Below are 21,872 nucleotides of genomic sequence, written 5' to 3'. Positions count from 1 at the left end.
GCAAGCAATAATAAATTACATTTTGCTTATTCAATTTAGTCCCCAAATTCTCTTTCTGTCTTTTTGTGAATTTTGTAAAGAAAAAAATGGTGGACTTTAAAAAATTAAGGCAGGTTATAAAATTAATTAAAATGAATTAATTCAAATTTTAAAAATGAAAGACAATTTACAAATTAATTACAATTAATGTAATTAATTTGATGAGTTTTTATTTAATTATTATTATTGTTATTAATTATTTAATGTGTGTGCATATATAATAATGCGTGTGTGTGTATATAATTATAATAATATAATTATCTTTTTTTTTTTTTTTCAAGTTTAATGCCTTCATGTAAAATGTAAATTATTATTTCTTGGATTTTATTTTGAGGTGATATTTATATGGATATATACAAATGTGCAATTGTGCATACTAAAACTTGTATAAATTAGTATATTAAAAATATTTAAACATTTACACGAAATTTATAATATAGTATTAATAAATATAAAAAATAAATTTTCAGACTGCATATACAGTATACACACAATAATAAATATTATGTGTTAATTAAATGTTAATTCTTAATTTCTAACAGTAAAAGATAAGCTTTATAAATAAAAGAGCTTTTATTTATATATGTGTATATATATATATATATATATATATATATATATATATATATATATATATATATATATATATATATATATATATATATATAAGATGTTCTCTCTTGATATGGCGCTGTATGGTAAGGATGTGTTTGTTGTGTGTAGCTCAGGGTTCGTGGGACGCTGCTGTTCTGTGGTCGTATCTCACCTCTCTTCACGATGCTGTCCGAGCCTCTGCGTGGGTTTGCAGCTCGACCGCAGCCGACGCCCCCCGCTGGCCTGCGCTCGCGCCGCACGTCATCAACCACAGCAGCCACTGCGGACGCTACCTGCGCCATCAGATCCTGGACCTGCTCGCCAGGTCAGAGCCGCTCGCATACAAACACATCCAGAGCACACTGAAAGCGTGTTTAGTATATGTGACCCTAGACCACAAAACCAGTCATAAGGGTCAGTTTTGTGAAATTGAGATTTATAACTCATCTGAAAGAAGAATAAATAAGATTTCAGATGATGTATGGTTTGTTGGGACAATATTTGGCTGAGATACAACTATTTGAAAATCTGGAATCTGAGGGAGCAAAAAAATCAAAATATTGAGAAAATCGCCTTTAAAGTTGTTCAAATGAAGTTCTTAGCAATGCATATTACAAATCAAAAATTAAGTTTTGATATATTTACTGTAGGAAATTTACTAAATATCTTCATGGAACATGATCTTTACTTAAAGCTGCAGTCCGTAACTTTTTTTTGGTTAAAATTGATCCGAAATCAATATTGTTAATGATTACAAAATACATAACCAGCCAGTGTTCAAAACTATCGCCTCACTTTAGCCCGATTCACAACGCTTAGCTTATAATAATGTTTTCTAATTTGAGTGGTACGGGTAGGTTTTCGCAGGAAATTCGAGCATGGCACTGCGTCATTACGTCACTTCTGTAAACATAAAGAAGTTGTCCCGGCTAGTAGGCTATCGCATGTGAGGATCCTGCAGGAGACGGATCGTTTATAGCCTTTTCTCACAGCAGCTGGAATAATTAAATGTATCATTTTGATGGCGGATTGTAATCCAGAAAGGATTATGTGTTTATGAAACACGTGAATGAAATAAAATTATATTCCAGTTTTAAATGTGCTTCTAATTACAGATAGCCTGGGATTATACAAGATTTGTATTTTAAAGAAAACCAGTTCGAAGGAAGAATTATTTGCTTTTTGGGATAAAAGAATTTCTTAATATGAGATTCGAATGGTATGACAATTAGATATTAGACTGTACAGAAATTGAAATCTACACGCTAATACACACTATACTCATTGTCACGCAATGCTGATGTTGTTAACATTAATAATTTGAGAATAAAGTATAACAATAATAATAATTTGCACGGTTTGATGTGATATGAGTTAACCGATCGTTAAATTTAATCACCATTGGTAGCGCGATTTATTGTAATGCTTTTTTCCTCAGTTGGTCAGAACAAACGTGGCAGACTTGTTACTTACTTGTTCAGATGGCAATATACAGTGAAAATTCTTATTTGGGTCATATATTCCAAGACGTAGATTAATCTGTGATTGCGAAGTACAGTAAACATCCACACCGGGGGGGTGGCTGACAGCTACACATTCACCTTAAAACAGATTCATCCGCACTGAAGCCGTGCACCACGCAAGCGAGATAATTCCGCAAGAAACTGCAATTCCAGGTTTGATATTTGGCATAAAAGAGAAATTGATCATTTTGACCCATACAATGTATTGTTGGCTATTGCTACAAATATACCTGTGCTGCTTATGACTGCTTTTGTGCTCCAGGGTTACATTTGACTAGGGCTGCGGCGATAAATCAGTGCAGAATCGATTTGTGGATGGAGTCTGAGATTTTCTGAATGCATCGCGATTCTCTCTGGAATCGATTCTAAGCTTAGATTCTAACAGCAGATGGCGCTGTAATCTACTTTTTATCCACACACTCAAATGCTCATGAAGAAGAGCGCTAAAGAGTGCTTGTGCGTTCGGCTGAGTCTGAAATTTCACCTCGGCTCAGAATGCTTTTATGACGCGAGATTAATGTAAACACAGCCCACAGTGAACCTTTTCGAATATTATGAATGATTATTATAGGTTCAAGTGTGTGTAAGGATTTGGAAACGAGCAGAGTAAGGCTGTTTCTAAAGCATGCAGCGCCATCTGCTGTTCAAAACTAAGCTTGAATCGGCTCGAGAAAGAACCGCGATGCATTCAGAAAATCTCAGAATCGATACTGAATCATTTCTCGATTTGCGATGCATCAAGTTATTTTCCCAGCCCTATATTCGAACTCAAAGCACTGATGTTAGTCTGTTTGTGTTCAGACAGGGCCTGTTTGTGCAGTCGGAGATGGAGGACTTCGAGCAGTTGCTATGGCGACTGGGTCAAGCCGGAGGAGTGATGCATCATGGGAAGGATCCTCCCGTGCCGCAGGGGCAGGAGTTTCACCAGCGCTTCATCCTGCACTGTCTGGAGAACAGCCTGCAGTACCTGCTCTACTGCTACCTGGAGCACTACAGGTGAGACGCTAGTGCTGGGCGATATGGCCAAAAAATTATCATTTTTTTCATATAAGTTGATATCGATAATTAATCACGATAAATGTTGAATCTTTATTTATTTCAAAGTTAAAGTTGTTGAAACCAGACTGTTAAATTTCCTTGAAAAAAAAAAAAATCTCATTAAAAAAAATTAGTTTCTTAGTTTCTACATGTTCTAAAGAGTGATATTGTTTTAAATCAAAAAACAGGTTTGTGTTGCCTGATTAGAATTATAATAATAATAATAATATTACTTTTGTCTCTTAGGAATGCACATTTGATAGTAGTAGTAGCTTGAGTTAGGATGCAGATGTAAATTTTTGTTCATTATCAAAATCAGTAACATCTGTAAAAATTTGTAGCAACCTCATTTTTATATGGTGAAATTTAATTATTCTGAGTTTTTATTTATTTTTTTATTTTTTTATTAATCATTGATTTAAATGCATGCTACTATGGAAGACCAGTCACAGTTAAAACCACATAGCACCTCAATATAACTATATGTAAATATTAGTTAATGTTAACTAAAATGTTTAATTATTTGTTTAATTATTTTTGTTTTAGCTTTACTTTTGACATTTCAATTTATAATATTATTTATTTTTAAATTTAATTACATATTTTAATGTTATTTATTACGTTTTTTATGAAGCTCTTTTCCATATAAAATTTATTTTGTATATTGTATTATTAAATGATTTTTTCTTTTTTAAATAAGGTTTTTAAATTTATATTATTATTATTATTATTAATTTTTATAAAGATCTTTCCAGAGATACAGTGTATATATTATTTCTGTTTCATTTCTTTTTATTTTATGTAATGTAATTATTTTTATTTATTTATTTCTGTTTATTTAATTTTTCCTTTAATTATTTTAATTATTATTATTCATTTTATGAAGATTTTTCCATAAATACAGTATACATAATTATTTGTTTAATTTCTTATTTTATTTGTAATGTATTTGTTTTATTTAATACATTTTTGTTTATTTATTTTTTAATTCATATTATTATTAGTCATTAATTTTTATGAAGCTCTTTTCCAGAGATGAGTAGATGTCTGTCTGTGAGATGTTTTTCAACAGGACATTCAGGACTCGTCTTGTCTCATTGTGGATGTTTTTAATTTCCTCTGTTATTCAGGTTAACTCCCGGGAATTGCCCAGTTCTGACCGACAGGAACCTGTTTGAGAGTTTCCCCTGGTTTGAGATGATGCTGAAATTACAGAAAATCACCAGAGACCTTAAAGGTGAGCGTATTTTCATGTGACTGTGGAAATAGTTTTCTAAAACCATAAAACAGCTGTCCATCAGTTTATCTCAAGACATTTGAAAGATTTTGTGACAGTATCTTAGGTATATAAACTTAAGCTTTTAATTTCTCAGTGGAAGTAGTGGAAAATAATAAATTTTTGAAATTGGTTTTCTGAGAAATAACCAAATATTTATAGTATTAATATATTAGAGTAAATATTAACATTTATCTAAAATTAGATAAAGTAATGAATTAAGTATTAAGACATATTTAAAAATATATGTTTTTAAAAATTATAGAGTGGAAAATAATTAATTCTTGAAATTATATGGGGGCAAATATTTATAAAATAAATACAAATATAAAATAAAAATATATAAGCATTTATCTAAAATTAAATAAACGTAATATAATACGTTTGAATAAATAAATTTATATATATATATATATATATATATATATATATATATATAAAATATATGTAAAGTTACTTGTGAGAGATTTTGGGACAGTATTTTAGGTATATGAACTGAGGCTTTTAATTTATCAGTGGAAATAATTCTTGAAATTAATTTACTTAAAAATAACCAAATATTTGTAGTATTAATATATTAAAATTAGTGCTGTCAATCGATTAAAAAAAAATTAACTAATTAATCGCATATTTTTTTTCTGAAATTAATCGCGATTAATCCCACCTAACATTTAAAGTTTTTAAAAATACTTTTACATTGCAATAATTTCACATTCAATATTCAAATTAATGTACGAACAACATAAAGACAGTATATTTTTTATATTTGTTTAATGGCATCTTTTTTTTTATGACTGAAGGCCAGTATCACTGATACCAACACTACTGATGTCTCTATAAAACAGTTTTTCCCCTAATATTTAACCACTGACTAGCCATTCAACATTATAGTATAATTGAGAGCTATTAATTTTAACATTTATTAGACTTTAAAAAATAACTTCTAATGTAAGTGAACATAAAACAGTCTTCACATAAACCCATTATAATAAATGTCATATTTACCTGTGCCCTTCAGCAGAAATATACAGAAATTGAAATTGAAGTTATCAAACACTAAATTCTAAGTTAAATATAGATGAAGCCTTAAAGAAATAAAAGTTTCCTCTCCTTTTTTCCTTTTGTTCTTTGAACAGACATCACAGCAGCTGGTTATTAGTTTGTTTTGGCTGCTATTACTTTAAGAGCTGCGGCTGCTGAACATGACGTGAATCTGACGCGCAGCGTATTTTCTCTCAACTCTCTTTAACTATTCAGAACCACTTCAGGCCTTAAAGTCTCTACTAATGAGCTGACGAGTTGAATCGAGTGTGTTAGATGAGTGCTGGGCTGCTCCAGGACAGTTTGGGAAAACCATTTCAGAGACATGTTCTTAAATGTGACTCATATAAAAATATATTACATGCATGCACAGTTTTAAGGCAGCTTTAATTGCCTTTTTGATAACTTCATGCCTTAACTGACCACGACATTGCATGCACGTATTTTTATTCGCGCTTGGATATGAAAAGATACTTTGTGCGTGCAATTAAAGAGCATTCGCTGCGAGCACAGTACAGTTTCTGCACTCGTTTGACTCATCTTTATCTGAAACGTCTCCGGTTTGATGTGCTCGTAAAGACAGCCAACCCTAGCTCCGCCCCTTCGTTAATTGCGTTAAATATTTTTAACGCGTTAAACTGAAATGCTAATTTTGACAGCACAAAATATATAAAAACATTTATCTAAAATAAAATAAATATATTAAATTAAATAAACCTTTTTTTTGTTTTTACAAATATAGAGTGCCTCTATACACACTATAATAAATGTAGTAGGAAATAATTACCAAATAATGTGTAAAATATATGTCAAATTCCATGTGAAAGATTTTGGGACAGTGTTTTAGGTATGTAAAGTTTAATTTCTGGTGTGAAGGAGCTTGATGAGTGCGGTGTGTGGTGTTTCAGAGCCGGAGCGGGTGTTTGGGGCCAGTCTGACGGCGGCACAGGTTCTTCTGCCCGGGAGTCAGGCCAGCATCAGCAGCATGTTACTGGAGGGTCACAGTCTGCTCGCCCTGTCCACCATCATGTTCAGACCAGGCGGCATCGACCAGGTCAGCAAAACATCCTTTCTGCTCAGACAACATACAAAACATGCAGTTGTGTACTTGCGTTATCCAAAAAGTTCCCAAGGATTTGTAAATTTTAAATAATGGCTCGTCCCTGGCCCTTGTTGCCTATCAATGACGTAATATCCGCTAGGGATGGGCGATATGGACTTAAAACTATATCACAGTATTTTCTGGTATTTATTGCGATAACCATATCAATGACAATAATTCATATGCATCAACCGAGAGACAAAATATAGGGCACACACGTAATCTAATGTCTGTTTGATTCATACTGGAAGCTAGAGGGCGCCCTCGCGCAGAAACTCCACATATGCATCACAGAAGTAATAGAACTCATGACGTTCCAGGAAATCCCTAATATGGACAAAGACATCCAGCTATCGCTGTAGCTGAGTAAAAAGAAGATAGAAACGCTTAAACTGATCAAACATGAAGACAATAAACACACGATTGTGACAGTATATGGTTTATCGGTGTTCTTCAAGTCCATATCACCCATCCCTACATCAGACACGTTTGAAGTCTGCATGAAGAGCTTCTTCTCCGTGTGATTTTGTTTATGGTGTTCGCAGGCCGTGCGCGAGGGCGAGCGCGGTCAGGACCCGCTGAGCAGAGTCGACCCGCAGCTGCTGCGAATGGCTCTGAGCGCGTATCCCAAACTCAGAACGGCCCTGTTCCCTCAGAGCGGCCCGCGCTGCGATGTTTCCCTCTACCACCTCATGCAGGTACTGCCGCACTTCCACTAGCTCAAGCTTCATTCCTTGTATCACAATATATGGGAATTCATTTATTAAATATGCTTATTAATATATAAAGAAAAATGTATATTAAAAATTATATTATTTTTTCAGATGATAAAAAAAATTTGTATATTATTTTAGTTTTATTCATGTAACTTTTTTTTATATTATTTATTATATTTTTTAATTTAATTAAATATTTTAGTTTCTATTATTATTTATAAATGTGTTTATATAATTTGTTTTTCCGCCAGGTATGTATACAAACTATAAACAAATGAGAAATACAAACTATAAACAAATATAGAAATACAAAATATAAACAAATGTATATAAAATTACTGTATAAAAACATTAAAATTATATACACACTATAATAAATAATCAATATATACTGCATTGCTAAAAATAAATTACATATTATATTTTTCTTATAATTATTAATAATTTAATTTCCTGAAAAGTAACACACATATATTATCTGCAAATTCATTTTCAAGAATTTGAAACTCATATTCCATTCATTTCTCTTGACCTTTATTTAGGTGATAAGCCCATGAAAATGAATTATTTACATAAGTTGTTCATCATAATTACATCTTTCTGCTGTTAAAGTGGTCAGAAACACTATTATTTATTTATTATTTTAAAATGATCACACAACCTGCTCTGAAGTATTTCTGCTAAGCCTGAAGTTAATTTTCATTAGACTACAGACGCCTGGGTTTAAATGATCAGACAGCAGCCGTTTGTGATTTAGTGGACACTGAAAGTGATATGAAAGCCTGAGGAAAGCATATGTGAGTCCATCTGTGTGTGTTTATCGCCTGCAGCGTGTATAATTTATTCTCAGCTCATTACTTTCAGCAAGCAACACACTCCATCCTGAAATTAATGTTTTGCAGGTTTTAGCAGGTATTGTTTGGAAACAGATCCATGTCTTCCACTCACTAAAATCAGCTTTAGTGTTTCTCAGATTGCTTGCGTTTGGGAAGTAAATCCTCTTATTGTTAGGATGTGAGAGTTATGCAAGTCATTTTATATTGGTGTAACAGTATATATTTGCACACCATATTAAATATAGTGAGAAAAATTAATTTTGAAATTACCATCCAGTAAAATAAACAAATACATATAGAATTAATATATAAAAGTGTATGTAAAGAATTATATAGAATTAATTAAATAAAATGTATAAATATTAATACATTTTAAAAGGTTAATAAATTATAAAGTGCATATATGTATAGACACTATAATAAATTCACTGGAAATTCATTCATTTTCATTAATTCTTAAAAATCAATTTCAGAAAATAATTACATTTTTATAGAATTAATTCTATTAGAATTCTATAAATTTAATTAGATAAATATTTAAGCATCAATAAATTTCTAGAAAATGTTAATAATTTATAGAATGTATAGATGCACATCTGGAAATTAGTTTCAGAAAAATAACCAGACGTTTATAGAATATATAAAATGTATGTAAATTAATGAAATAAAAATAATATACTGTATTAAGTATTAGTAAGTATTACAAATGTTAAATTTTATAGAGTGCGATATGCACACTATAATTAATATAGTGAAAAATAATTCATTCTTGAAATTATTTTCCAGAAAAATAACCAAATATTTATGGAATTAATATAAAAAGTGTGTGTGTGTATATATAAATTAAATAAAACATATAAGTATTTAAAAAGTTAATAATTTGTGGAGTGCACATATGTATAGACCCTATAATTAATACAGTGGAAAATAATTAATGCTTGAAATTAATTTCCAGAAAAATAACCAAATATTTATATAATTAATATATAAAAAGATATGTGAAAAAAGATATCAAATGAATTAAATAGATATTTAAGTATCAATACGATTTTAGAAAATGTTAATGATTTCTAGGAAGTATAGCAACACATAAAGTGGAAATTATTTTAAATCTACATCTAAAAATGTTTGTGTGTGTGTGTGTGTGTGTGTGTGAGAGAGCTTCACTTCCTCTCTCTTCATTTGGATTTTGATGGTCTCATTTAACATAAAGTCAGACAACAATGAAAAAGCATGTGAATATGATGAAGCAGATTGATGCTGCGTGTTGTGAGATGGTGACGAGGTTAACAGATGGATGCTGCTGGAGCGACTGGAGAGTTTAATGCATTGTGTGCTTTTCCATCTGCAGTCTTTGCATCCGCTGGATCCCTGCAAACTGTTCGGATGGCAGTCGGCCAACGCCACGGGCGGCAGCGGTAGGAGCTTTACACCTTACCTTGAGAAATGCTCCTGGTTTTACTGACTAAAGTGTGGGTTTGCTGATGTTTTCCAGAAGCGTCCAGCGAGCCGCCGCACTTCTCCAGCTCTCAGCTCGTCAGGAAGTTCGCCGTCGTTGAGAATCTGGACTTCCTGTATTACCTGAGTCACGGCCGGCCGGCGTTCGCATTCGGGGGTTTTCTCACGCAGCATCTCCTCAGCTGCAGTAACGTGAAGCTTCAGTGAGTCACACTCAGCACATAACACACAAACACCTTCTCACTGCCACATCTGACAGATGATGTAATTATGAGTCTGCAATTTCAATTTCAATTCTGTGAATCAGTTTAAAGTCTCAATGAACTATAATCTAAAAAATTATAACTATTTATAACTAATCGAAACTATTAAATAAAAAAAAATCTAAACTATAAAATTATATGTAACTTTAATGATGTAATTATACAATTATATTCATAAAACTCATTCTTAGTATTGTATTTTTTACATATTCTTAATATGTAAATTATATAAAATGTAGAATGTCAAAAAAATTAATAAATATATTTTTTAATAAATATTAAATGTTAAATAAATTGTATATAAAATTAAATACATTTAAATATAATGATATTATTGAATACAGTTTTATTTCTTATATACACACAAGTATTAAGAAATATTTTAAAATGTGAAAAATATAAAGTGCATATATATGCTCTTCAAAATAAATATAAATAAATGTTATATAAATTGTATATTAAATATAATTCTAATTTTATTTATAGAATATATGAGTGTACATATGTAATTTTATATATATATATATATATATGTATGTATGTGTGTGTGTGTGTGTGTGTATGTATGTATGTGTGTGTGTGTGTGTATGTATGTATGTATGTGTGTGTGTGTGTGTATGTATGTGTGTGTGTGTGTGTGTATATATATATATATATATCTCATATATTACATTCTGGTAATTTCAAAAATTACCAAAAATGTTTATTTATAGAATTAAATTGTGATTAAATATAGAATGAAATATATTTATAGAATTCATATAAAAATAATAATCATTAATATAAATAAAAATTGTATTAAAAAAATCTAAAACAATTCAAATTTAATGTATTAAGTACTGATAAATATAAAATTTTGTAAAATATATACAAATAGAGAGTGCATATATACACACTAATACTTATCACAAATTAGCAAAAAAAAAATATATATATATGTATGTATGTATGTATTTAATTTTGTGTTGTATCAGGGTGTCTCTGGCTGCGGATCAGGCGTACTCGTTAGGCCTGCTGAACTTCAGCAGCGCGTGTGTGTCCGCGGCGTGTGTGTGTTTCTGTGAGCTGCTGGGTGTGTGTAGCCTCAAGCTGAGGGTGGATCTCCACGTGCTGAACCTCATCCTCAGACTCTGGACTCAGACCTGCGAGGACCACCGAGACGCAGCTTCACTGCGGCAGGCCCTCGGTACCCAGAGCACTCAGCTCCGTCTCAGCTCGTGTTTGTCTGAGAGCTCTCACTGATTTCTCTCTCTCTGCTTCAGTGGAAAAGGCCGGGAAGCTGGTCAGCGGTGACAAACAAAGCGCTCAGGAGCTGCTGGTTCACCTGGAGACGGCAGTCAGAGATGCTCTGGAGAAGAAAGGCGTCAGTCGGTCAGTGAAAAATGTTTTTTTGTTTGTTTTTATAAAAATTCAGGGGCAAAAGAAATTTTTTCCCTTTTTAGAATATGGGAAAAATAAAACCCTGTTAATTAATTTCATTTAATTAATTACATATTTTTCAGTTTTTTTTTTTTATTATTATTATTAAAATATGGAAAAAGATTAAAAACCTTCAATGAGAGTAAATTTTTTTTTTTTTTTTTACTTATCAAAATATTGAACCTTTTTCTTTTATTATTTTTTTATCAAGATTATTTTTGTTAGTTAATTAATATAATTCTAGAATTGAATTCTAGTTTATTTTTATGTAACTTAACAAAACAAAAGATTGATTGAAATTAACAAAAAAATATTTTGTCCGGAAGTGATGTTTTAATTTTCCTCTCTGTCACATCTCACAATTCTGCAGATCCACCAAAATCATTGTTGAAAGTGCAAACTAAAACTTTGTAAAATGGATATGAAGTCATTGCATAATGTGATTGAGTTGTTTTATGAATGATTTTTCTTAAAATATTAATTAATTTAATCATCGTTATAGAGTCTTCATCAGTGTTATTTTAGTATTTTTATATTCTATTATAGTTTTTACTAATGTTTTGAATCAGCGTATTTTATATATATATATATATATATATATATATATATATATATATATATATATATATATATATATATATATATATATATATATATATATATATATTTTAGTTTTTATTTATTAATTTAGTTTAAGTTTTAGTAATTGTTATTGTCATTTTGTTAGTTTTTATATTTATACTTGTGTTCATGTATTTTTATTTCCTTTTTAGTACTTCCACTTTATTTGAATTAGCTGACAAGGCAACATTTCAAATTTTTGTATTTCATCTAATATTTGTTTTATTTCAGTTAATGAAACTGATTTTTAGTAGTTTTATGTTCATGAACAGTAACGGCACTCATCTGGTTCTGTGTGTTTATCAGATCGTCGTACGAGGCGGCGCAGGAGTGGGCACTTCCTGTCCAGTTCTGCCACTTGCACGCTCTTCCTCTAAGCCCCGCCTTCCCACAGGACTGCGCTCGTGACGGACAGTGGCTCAACTTCCTGTTGTTTGTACAGCTGCACAAGTACCCGCTGCAACAGGTGTGTCTGCTACACGATTCGGTCTTGTGATTGGATCATTATTTGATCACAGGTTTTTGCCTTTTTTTCTTTTTTAAAATCTTTTTTCCATCAAAAATATATACAAAAAGTGATTAAAAAGATTATTTAATGGAATTTTTAGTGTTTTTCAATGTTGTATTTTATTAATGGGATTATTTTTTCCATTTTTGTTTATTGTTTTATTTAATTGGTAACACTTTACAATAAGGTGTCATTTGTTAACATTAGTTAATGTATTAACTAACATTAACAAACAAAGGACAATGCATTTATTACACTATTTATTAATATTTGTTAATGTTAGTTAATGAAAATACAGTTGTTCATTGTTTATTCATGTTAGTTCACAGTGCATTAACTAATGTTAACAAACACAACTTGTGATTTTAATAATGCATTAGTAAATGCTGAAATTATCATTAACTAAGATTAATAAATGCTGTAGAAGTATTGTTCATTCTTAGTTCATGTTGACTAATGTTGTTAACTAATGTTAACTAATGAACCTTATTGTAAAGTGATACCATTTCATTCAAATATTGGGGGAAATACTAACTGCGTTATAATGGGATTAAAATGTAATTTTCTGTGTTTATTTTTCAAACAGATTTTTTTAAATATGGAAAAAATATTAAACATTTTTAATTGGATGAAAATGTACTTAACTTTTTTATGTTATGAAAATATGGGGGAAATGACTAAAGACACATTTTTAATGGGCTTAATTGTTTATTTATTGAAATATGGGAGTAATTTTTTTTTGCTCCTTTTTTATTTTTCCCACAAATTAGATTTTTTTTTGTTGTTGTTGTTTTTCATTTATTCAAATGGGATTAAATAGTTTTTTCTCCTGTTTGCTTTTGTTTTTTGTTTGTTTGTTTTAGTTTGTTAAAATATGGAAAAAAGATTAAAATATTTTTGTTAAAAATGTTTTGTTTTTATGTGCATGTTTTTGGTTTTATTTTATAAAAATACGGGGGGGGGATATGCCATTAAAATAGATTTACTTTTTGTTTAATATGGAGGAAAAAGATTATGAAAAAAAAAAAGTCAGTGGCATTAAAGTATTTAATTTATTTATTTATTAACTCTTTCCCCACCAGCGTTTTTGAAAACAGTTGATGATTTTCACTACAATTTCATGGCCCCCAGAATATTTTGTTGTATGAATATCTGGACATGCAATACATCAAAATAAAGAACAGACCCTCTACTTTTAAACAAAAATATCTGTTTTATTTTAGCTTCAAGCATTCTTTTTTTTATTAACACTCGATTGTAGGTAGGTTTCATAAAAAAAAGAAACATTTTGAGCAAAAAGCTGAGAAAATTGCATTTTTATCAAATACTACATCTGGATCATATTCAGTGCGAAGATCAAAGCACAGATGCGGTAGATGGCTTCCATCAGTATCCCAAAGCTTGCACAGGCCTTTAACACTTTCTGGATCAACATTTCACTCGCTTACATTAGGCAGTTTTCATTTATATGCTGTTTATTATTGATGATCACATTATTTTTCATATGCATATGCTTACATATGAGATCACTTGTTTCTGCGTCTTCCTCGCCTGTGTTTTTGATCGGCACTTTCTTGACTCGTTCAGGAGATGTGTAATAGCGCCCCCTAGCGTATAACAGTGAGAACACAGAAAATTCTGTGTTTGGTGGGGAAAGAGTTAAAATTGCTTTTTAAAAGATTTTTGCTAGAATTTGACCTACATCGCACTGACCTGTTGCACTATCATTTTAAAGAGCATTTCTGATAACACAAGCTATATATTTTTGTTGGTTGGTCCAGGTCAGATCTCTGGCAGCTAGTTTCAGTCCGGCTCTGCAGTCGCACATGTCTCTGGCTTTCCAAGATCTTGATCCGACCAGCTCCCAACAGGCTCTGGAGGATCTTCCCCGAGACGAGAGCCCCGAACCCCCCAGAGAGCTGTTCCAGGTGCTGCTGGAGAGCCAGGAGAAGCCCAGTCCCTGGAGGTTCCTGCTGTCCGAAGCGGTCCGCCAGCGCAGTCCTGCTCTGTCCGTGCTGGCGGCCTGCCATCAGGTCTGTGCTCCACCGCAAACTAGGGATGCATCGATACCATACTCGCAGTGTTGGGGAGTAACTAGCGGTGTAACGATAAATCGATGAATCTAATGCATCGCGATTCTCTCTGAAATCGATTCTGAGCTTAGTTTTAACAGCAGATGGCAATGCATGCTTTACAGGTTGCTGGCATGAATTGTTCTCGTGATGGAGCGGTGGTGCAGCGAGTTAAAACCACGACGCTCCGACTTTTCAAATATCCACTCCGCGCTCAAATCAAAATACTCTGGAAAGGGGTAGAGTTGGGGTTAGGGTTGGGTTAGAGGATAAAAAATATTGTTTGGTCAGTGTAGAAGTCTATGGAAAGTCCCCACAATTTACAGAAACAAGTGTGTGTGTGTGTGTGTGTGTGTGGTTTGATTGACAGGCCGAGCTGCTGCAGTGTCTCTGCGTGTGGATCCTGGCGTCTGTCGCTGATGATGTCACTCAGGAAGCCACCGCCCACATCCACGAGAGCCCCGCCCATCACGTGTGGAACCTCCACGATCTCTCCGTCTTGTGGAGGACGCTGCTGTGCAGGAGCAAGATCAGGCCTCTGATTCGTGGATTCCAGCTGTTTCAGAGGGTAAGAGGCTCTCTGATTGGACGAAATCAGATCAGTATAAAGATGTAACTCGAGTTTCTTTGGCATGCACAACAATTTGTCCATGTTATATTTTTACACACAAAATATTTTTTATTTTTAGAAATATATTTATATTACTTTTATGTTTTAGTAATTTTAGTAGTTCAACTATTTTATTTCGGTTTCATTTTCGGTTTTCATTTAAGGATTTCATCTAATATTTATATTTTATTTCAGCTTAATTTCAAAGACATAACTCCGTTTTCTTTGTCATGCATGATATTTTCCCTCATTCACAAACTCAGTCGGAGTACTTCACCTCAGACTATTTCAGTTCAATTTTGTAGTTTTTAAAGGTAATTGACTTTTATGCAGATGTCCATGTTACTTGTTTACAAAAATATGTAGTTGTGTGTTATTTTAGTATTATTTATATTGGAATATTTATTAATATTTTGGATTAGCTTTTTTTTTTCTTTTTCTTTTTTTACGTTTTAGTAATTTCATGTGTTTTGTCATTTTTATTATTATTATTTTTTTATTTCTATTTGGCTTTACTTTGCTTTACTTGAATTTAAACCTTATTTTATTTCAGTAAAATTTTCCATTTTTAATTCACTTTTTTTCAGGTGTTACACAAGTTGTTCAGTGTGTATTTTAGTATTATTTATATTATATTTTAGTATTTATCGATATTTTGAACTTTTATTAAACTTTCATTGTTTATTTTAGTACTTCAACAAACTATTTTTCAGTTTCATTTTCAATTTCCTTGTACGTTTAAGGATTTCTAATATTGATATTTTATTTCAGCTTTAACAAAAATGATTTGATGTAGTTTTAGTTTAATTACCAATAAAAACACTGATGTTTATTGTGGTGTAATGTCTTTCCGCACTGACTGAAAACAGTTGTTCTGCTTCATATTTTTGTGAAAACTGTGATGCATTTTATTTTTTTAGGATTCTTTGATGAACATAAGGCAGCATTTATTTGAAATAGAAATCTTTTGTAACATTATAAATGTCTTTACTGAGACCTTTGCTCAATTTAAAGCATCCTTGCTGAATAAAAGTATTCATTTCTTAAAAGAAATAAAAAACATTTTGAACAGAACTGTGTAAAATATTATTTGATGCACGTCTCTGTGTTTGTTTGCAGGAGTCTCCGCTGATCTACATGCTGCACATGTATGAATTCTGCTCGGACTACAAAGACTATCAGCGAGCCAAAGACAAACTGCTGGACTTCCAGAAGTGTTTGCTCAATGTAAGTCTCTCAGCTCTCACTCAGGCTTCCCTCTCCATCTGCTGGTTTTCTCCTGTTGACCCTTGTTGTCTGTGGCTCTGTGTGTGTGTAGTTGCGGAGCAGCAGTGTGGTGTTGACTTCAGACGTGCTGCCGGTCCAGTGGGTCGAGTCTCAGGCTTCGGTTCTTCTGCTGACGCTCCTCAAACAGAGCAGGACTCAGTACGAGCTGCGCCGGCTGCTTCAGCTGCTCGTGGACATGGAGCGACTGCTCAAATCCAACGGTCAGACTCCATAGACACAGACTCCTCACCTTTCAGTGACAGCTCACTGTTTTGAGATCAAAACAGGTCATCTATGAGATTTGCTTAGATCCAGTGAGAGGGTAATATTTGATGTATTTGAGGTCTGAGATGTGGGAACGGTGAAGGAGAGGGCAAACAAAAAAAAAGGTTGGAATAATTAGGAATTATAAATGTTTTTGAAAGAAGTCTGTTCTGTTCACCAAGGCTGCATTTATTTGATCAAAAATACAGTAAAAATAGTGAAATATTATTACAATTTGAAAAAAAATTTTTTTGGGTGAATCTTTGTTAAAATGTAATTTATTTCTGTGACCAAAGCTGTATTTTCAGCATCATTCCTCCAGTCTTCAGTGTCACGTGACCCTTCAGAAATCATTCTAATATGCTGATTTGCTGCTCAACAAACATTTCTGATTATTACCAATAAAAACTTTACCAACCCCAAACTTTTGATCAGTAGTTTATGTAGAAGTATGAAAATATAAAACGTTTTTATAATGGAAAAGGGCTATATTCTATGAATTATCGTTAAGTAGAAAAAATGTTAATTACTTGAAATGAACATTAACTGAAATAAAACATAAAAAACTTTTACTTCAGCTAGTTGCCAAGGCAACTTTCTCATTTTTATTCAGTTTAAGCTGAAGTACTAAAACATCTAAAACTAAATATAATGTAAAATGAAAACCATAAATTAAAAAAAATTAAATAAAAACAGAAAATGTCAAAATAAAATTAAAACGAAAACAGAAAATCTAAAAAAATTAAATTAAATTAATAAACTAATAAAATGGACAAAAATATACAACAAAGTTACTGAAACCTCAAAAATAAAAGGAAAACAGGAAATACAAAAATAAAATGAAAATGAACACAGAAAATATTAGAAAATGAGAATGTATTTTGTGATTAACTGTATTTTTGTTCCTCGGTGAGCAGAGCGGCAGTGTAATATGTGTTTCTGGTGCAGGTCCTGACTTCAGGAAGCTGAGTCAGCTGAGTCAGGTGCTGTCGGACACTCCTGTGCCGCTGTCTGCGTGTCTGCTGGACGATTACTCCAGCGCCGGCCTGCAGGACGAGTGCAGGACCATCATGCAGCAGCTGCAGGAGCTCGGCCTCTTCACGCAGGCCAGGACCGTCGCACAGCTGGCCGAGCTGCCCATCGACTGCCTGATCATAAATGAGGTGAGTGACCGTCACAGCGGCCCGCTTCATTTTTTAGAGCAAATCCGTGATCAAATTGCATGATTAAATAATCATTAAAATTGTGTATAATTCATGTTATACACATTTTATCTACTCCTGATGAGGAATCTTTTCATAAAATACTTCCTTTAACTGTTATATGAGATAATAGGATTGTGCAACCAAACTACTTTTCCCATAAATCTGTGCAAGAACAAATAAAACATCAATCAGTTTGCTTGTCATTTGGCTGCATCTGCACAAAAAAAAAGCTTCCTGTGAAATATAAAATTGGCCAACATGGTCATTTTATTCTGACTAAAATCACTTAAAAATCATGTCATAATTTACATAATTATGTAGCCGACCTACATGATTAATTGAAATGATCACCGAAATCACAATTTGGCTTGATGTGCGATTTATCAAATTGCAACGGCTGTGATGTAATTATATAAATACAGGTCTGATGCCCTGCTGTTTTCTGCCAAAATAAAAACTCAATAGTTTCACGTTTGAAAATTAATTGAGACATAATTAATTTAGATTTAGTACTTGTACAGTTGTACTATAAAATTATTCTTCCTATTGTTTTTCTTAAATATTAAATATTTTTTGTAGTGAAATGTTACAATGATTCTTTTTTTTTAATTCTTTTTTTTATTTAATTACATTACTTTAAAAAATTACTTTTTTATTTATTTTCTTAACAAGCATATGTTCTTTCACTTTGAAATATTACAATAATAATGATATGTTTGATTTTATTAGAGGAATTATTGTTTTCTTAAGTATTAAATTTTATTTCACGGTGAAATACTACAATAATAATATTAATTATATTTTTTTCTTAAATATTAGGGTTTTTTTGTTTTACAGTGAAATATTACAATGGTAATATTTTATTTATTTTTTAGTAGTAGTAGTAGTAATATAATAGCTATTATTTATTTATTTATTTAGTCAAGTCAAGTCACCTTTATTTATATAGCGCTTTTACAATGCAGATTGTGTCAAAGCACTTAACAGTATCAAATTGGAGGATAGAGTGTCAGTAATGTATAATGATAAGATTAAACACTCAATTTTCAGTTAAAGGCATTTCATTATTGAATTCAGAGATGTCATTGTCTAGCTCAGTTTAGTTTAAATAGTAGCTGTGCAATCAAATCGGCGATAATCGCTAGAAATTAAGTGTCCCCAACTGAGCAAGCCAGAGGCGAATTTAGTCATCAAATTGATACATAATCACAGGTTTTTGGTCAAATTGTGAATCCCTAAAATTATGAAATGACCTCCAAAAACAAGTTTCCTAAGACGGCGCAAGTGGCATTTAGGGAGCGTTACAAACCGCTACAGAAGTGCTAAACGAGAAGCTTCTGTCCTCTTTTCTTCGCAGCTCCTGCGAGATCTGAGCGCTCATAAGCAGAAGCGTCAGTGGGAGAGGCAGGAGACGCGGCTGGCCTTCTGGAGGAGATGCCACGAGCAGCTCAAGACGGATCACATCCAGCCCGAGGCCGCCTGTCAGTTCTTCCTCTCTCAGGCTGAGGTGAGGCTTTCTTATGCATCTCATTCTATTCCGTCTCCTTTCACCTTAAAACATTGCTAAAACATTTTTAACAGTCACCAGTCAGGGCATTGTTTGTCATAAAATACTTCCTTTACCTGTTATATAAGGCTGTGCAACCACACAACATTTCCCATAATTCTCTGTGGCAATGCGAGAATAGTAAAATACACAGATAAAATGTCAATCGTATGCATTAGTTGCTTTCCTTTTTGTTGCATCAGCACTAAAAAGCTTCCTGTGTTTGTGTGAAATATGAAATTATTCTGACTAAAATCATTTGAAAATCGTGTCATAATTTACATACGTATGTAGGGCTGCACAATAAATTGTGATATTGCAAAACGGCTTTCAAAATAAAAACAGTGATTGTCTCACATTTGTTTCAAACTATTAATCAGTTTTTATTCAGTACAGAAATGTATTATTAAAATCACATTGTGTTATTAAAAGTGTATCATTAAAAAAACTAGATGTGTTAACATTAAGTTTATAGAGTGAATAATATTATTATTTTATTTTTATAAAATATAAAATAATATAAAATATTTATCATTTTATCATCATCATTATTTTTTCATGTTTCTTTAATATTAGATTTTTTCTTTCACTATGAAAATTTTGTTTGATATTTCTCTAGTAATAACATACTAAATATTATATACAAATTATTATAGAAATAATTGTAGTAAATTTTATTATTTTAGTATCATTATTATTTATATGAATACTATTATTATTATTATTATATTTTTATTTTATTTTACAGTAAAATCTTGCATTGGCAATTTTTTGTTTGATGTTTTGTTAAAATAATAATTATTATTATTATTTGTTATTGTAATTATTATTTTAGTAACAATTAGTAATAATAATAATAACATTTTAAGTGTTAGATGTTTATTTTACAGTGAAATCTTGCATTGGCAATTTTTTGTTTGTTTTGTTAAAAAGTATAATAATAATTATTATTATTATTATTATTATTTGTTGTTGTAATTATTATTTTAGTAACAATTAGTAATAATAATATTTTAAGTGTTAGATGTTTATTTTACAGTGAAATCTTGCATTGGCAATTTTTTTGTTTGATGTTTTGTTAAAAAGTATAATAATTATTATTATTATTTGTTGTAATTATTATTTTAGTAACAATTAGTAATAATAACAATATTTTAAATGTTAGATGTTATTTTGCAGTGAAATATTACTATGATAATTATTTTGTTTGATTTTGTTTTGGTAATAATAATTATTGTAGTAGTAATAATAACAATGATATTAATTATTATTATATTGTATAAACAGCGTTGTTGTCTCTCAGTATTGTTGAATGCGGTGTTGTCCCGCTCAGGAGCCGCTGGAGTGTGATTCGGAGCTGGTTCATCTGCAGGAGCGCTGTCTGCTGCTGGGTCTGGCGGGTCACTGGCTGTCCCGGCGTGATCCTCCGCTGCCCGCCTCGCGTCTCGCCGCTCTGGAGGAGCGTCAGTGGCAGAGTCGCATCCGCTGGCTGGTGCTTCACACGGCTCTGGAGCGCCAGAGTCTGTTCGCGCCCTCAGCCCTCTCCCAAGACTCCTTCCAAAACCTCCTCAAGGAGTTCTCCTTCTCCAGGATGGCGGCTCTGGACGACCCGGCGCATCTGAGTGTGGCCGGGCTGCCGGCGGCCGAAGACGACTGCGCGCTGTCTGGAGACGAGCGCAAGGCTCTGGCCGCTCTGGTGGCGCAGCTGCTGGACGAGGGCGGCGTGAACGAGGCAAGCCGAGTGTGCCGGTATTTCGGTTTGTTTCACAGAGACGTGTGGCTGGTTCTGAAGTGTCGCGGTCTGGCGAGCGGCGAGCTGCAGCCTGAACTTCACAGCCCTGATGCAGAAACCAGACGCAGTTTGCCATCATGTGAGTCATTTCATCTGCTTTCGTGATCCTGTTGAAAAATATTGGTAGCTAGACAGTATTTTAATATATGTGACCCTGGAAATTGAAAAGTGTTTTATGGTCATCAAGATTGCATTTATTTGATCAAAAAATGCAACAAAATCAGTAGGGCTGCCCCTAATAGTCGACCAGAAGAGGAGTGGACGACCAAAATTGTTTTAGTCGGGAAAAAAAAAATCTGTCAGATCGCTAACGGCTGATCTTTGTGGTAATACAGTACCACAATTTATGTAGTTATGAGTATTGTGGCATTAGCTTGTAGCTAATATGCTAATGGCAGACTATTGTTTTAATCACAATTTTTTTATTCAGTAAAAAATCTATAGAAAATTGTTCCATCTTATTACAAAACAAACGTTTCACGCAGTGATTTCATGCTTTTTGTGTATTTTCATGCTTTGCAGAGTCTCGAGTCATTAGCTTAGCAACATGCTAATGGCAAACTATTATTTTAATCACAATTTATTCAGTTCTGAAAACAATCTACACAACAAAATTGTTCTATTTTATTGCAAAAACATTTTAACTAGCAATTCTGTTTATTTAAGGTATTTTTAAGAATATT

The 21,872-nt window shown here is 32.3% G+C and overlaps 1 protein-coding gene across 1 annotated transcript in view; it reads left to right on the top strand.

The window, feature by feature from the left end:
• spg11 (SPG11 vesicle trafficking associated, spatacsin) overlaps positions 1-21,872 on the top strand; it is a 51,470-nt gene that overhangs the window by 20,247 nt on the left and 9,351 nt on the right. Inside the window, exons 15-31 of the mRNA XM_058767559.1 lie at positions 763-958; positions 2,958-3,152; positions 4,325-4,431; positions 6,420-6,565; positions 7,159-7,311; positions 9,517-9,583; positions 9,661-9,826; positions 10,861-11,072; positions 11,149-11,257; positions 12,233-12,392; positions 14,216-14,467; positions 14,877-15,074; positions 16,236-16,343; positions 16,435-16,603; positions 17,595-17,809; positions 19,209-19,358; positions 20,731-21,268. Of these exons, the coding sequence (XP_058623542.1) occupies positions 763-958; positions 2,958-3,152; positions 4,325-4,431; positions 6,420-6,565; positions 7,159-7,311; positions 9,517-9,583; positions 9,661-9,826; positions 10,861-11,072; positions 11,149-11,257; positions 12,233-12,392; positions 14,216-14,467; positions 14,877-15,074; positions 16,236-16,343; positions 16,435-16,603; positions 17,595-17,809; positions 19,209-19,358; positions 20,731-21,268 (3,141 nt within the window). The remainder of the gene's footprint in view (positions 1-762; positions 959-2,957; positions 3,153-4,324; positions 4,432-6,419; positions 6,566-7,158; positions 7,312-9,516; positions 9,584-9,660; positions 9,827-10,860; positions 11,073-11,148; positions 11,258-12,232; positions 12,393-14,215; positions 14,468-14,876; positions 15,075-16,235; positions 16,344-16,434; positions 16,604-17,594; positions 17,810-19,208; positions 19,359-20,730; positions 21,269-21,872) is intronic.

This window comes from Onychostoma macrolepis, chromosome 25 (genome assembly GCF_012432095.1).
Source record: "Onychostoma macrolepis isolate SWU-2019 chromosome 25, ASM1243209v1, whole genome shotgun sequence".
NCBI lineage: Eukaryota > Metazoa > Chordata > Actinopteri > Cypriniformes > Cyprinidae > Onychostoma > Onychostoma macrolepis.
This window is presented reverse-complemented; position numbering and strand designations above follow the sequence as displayed.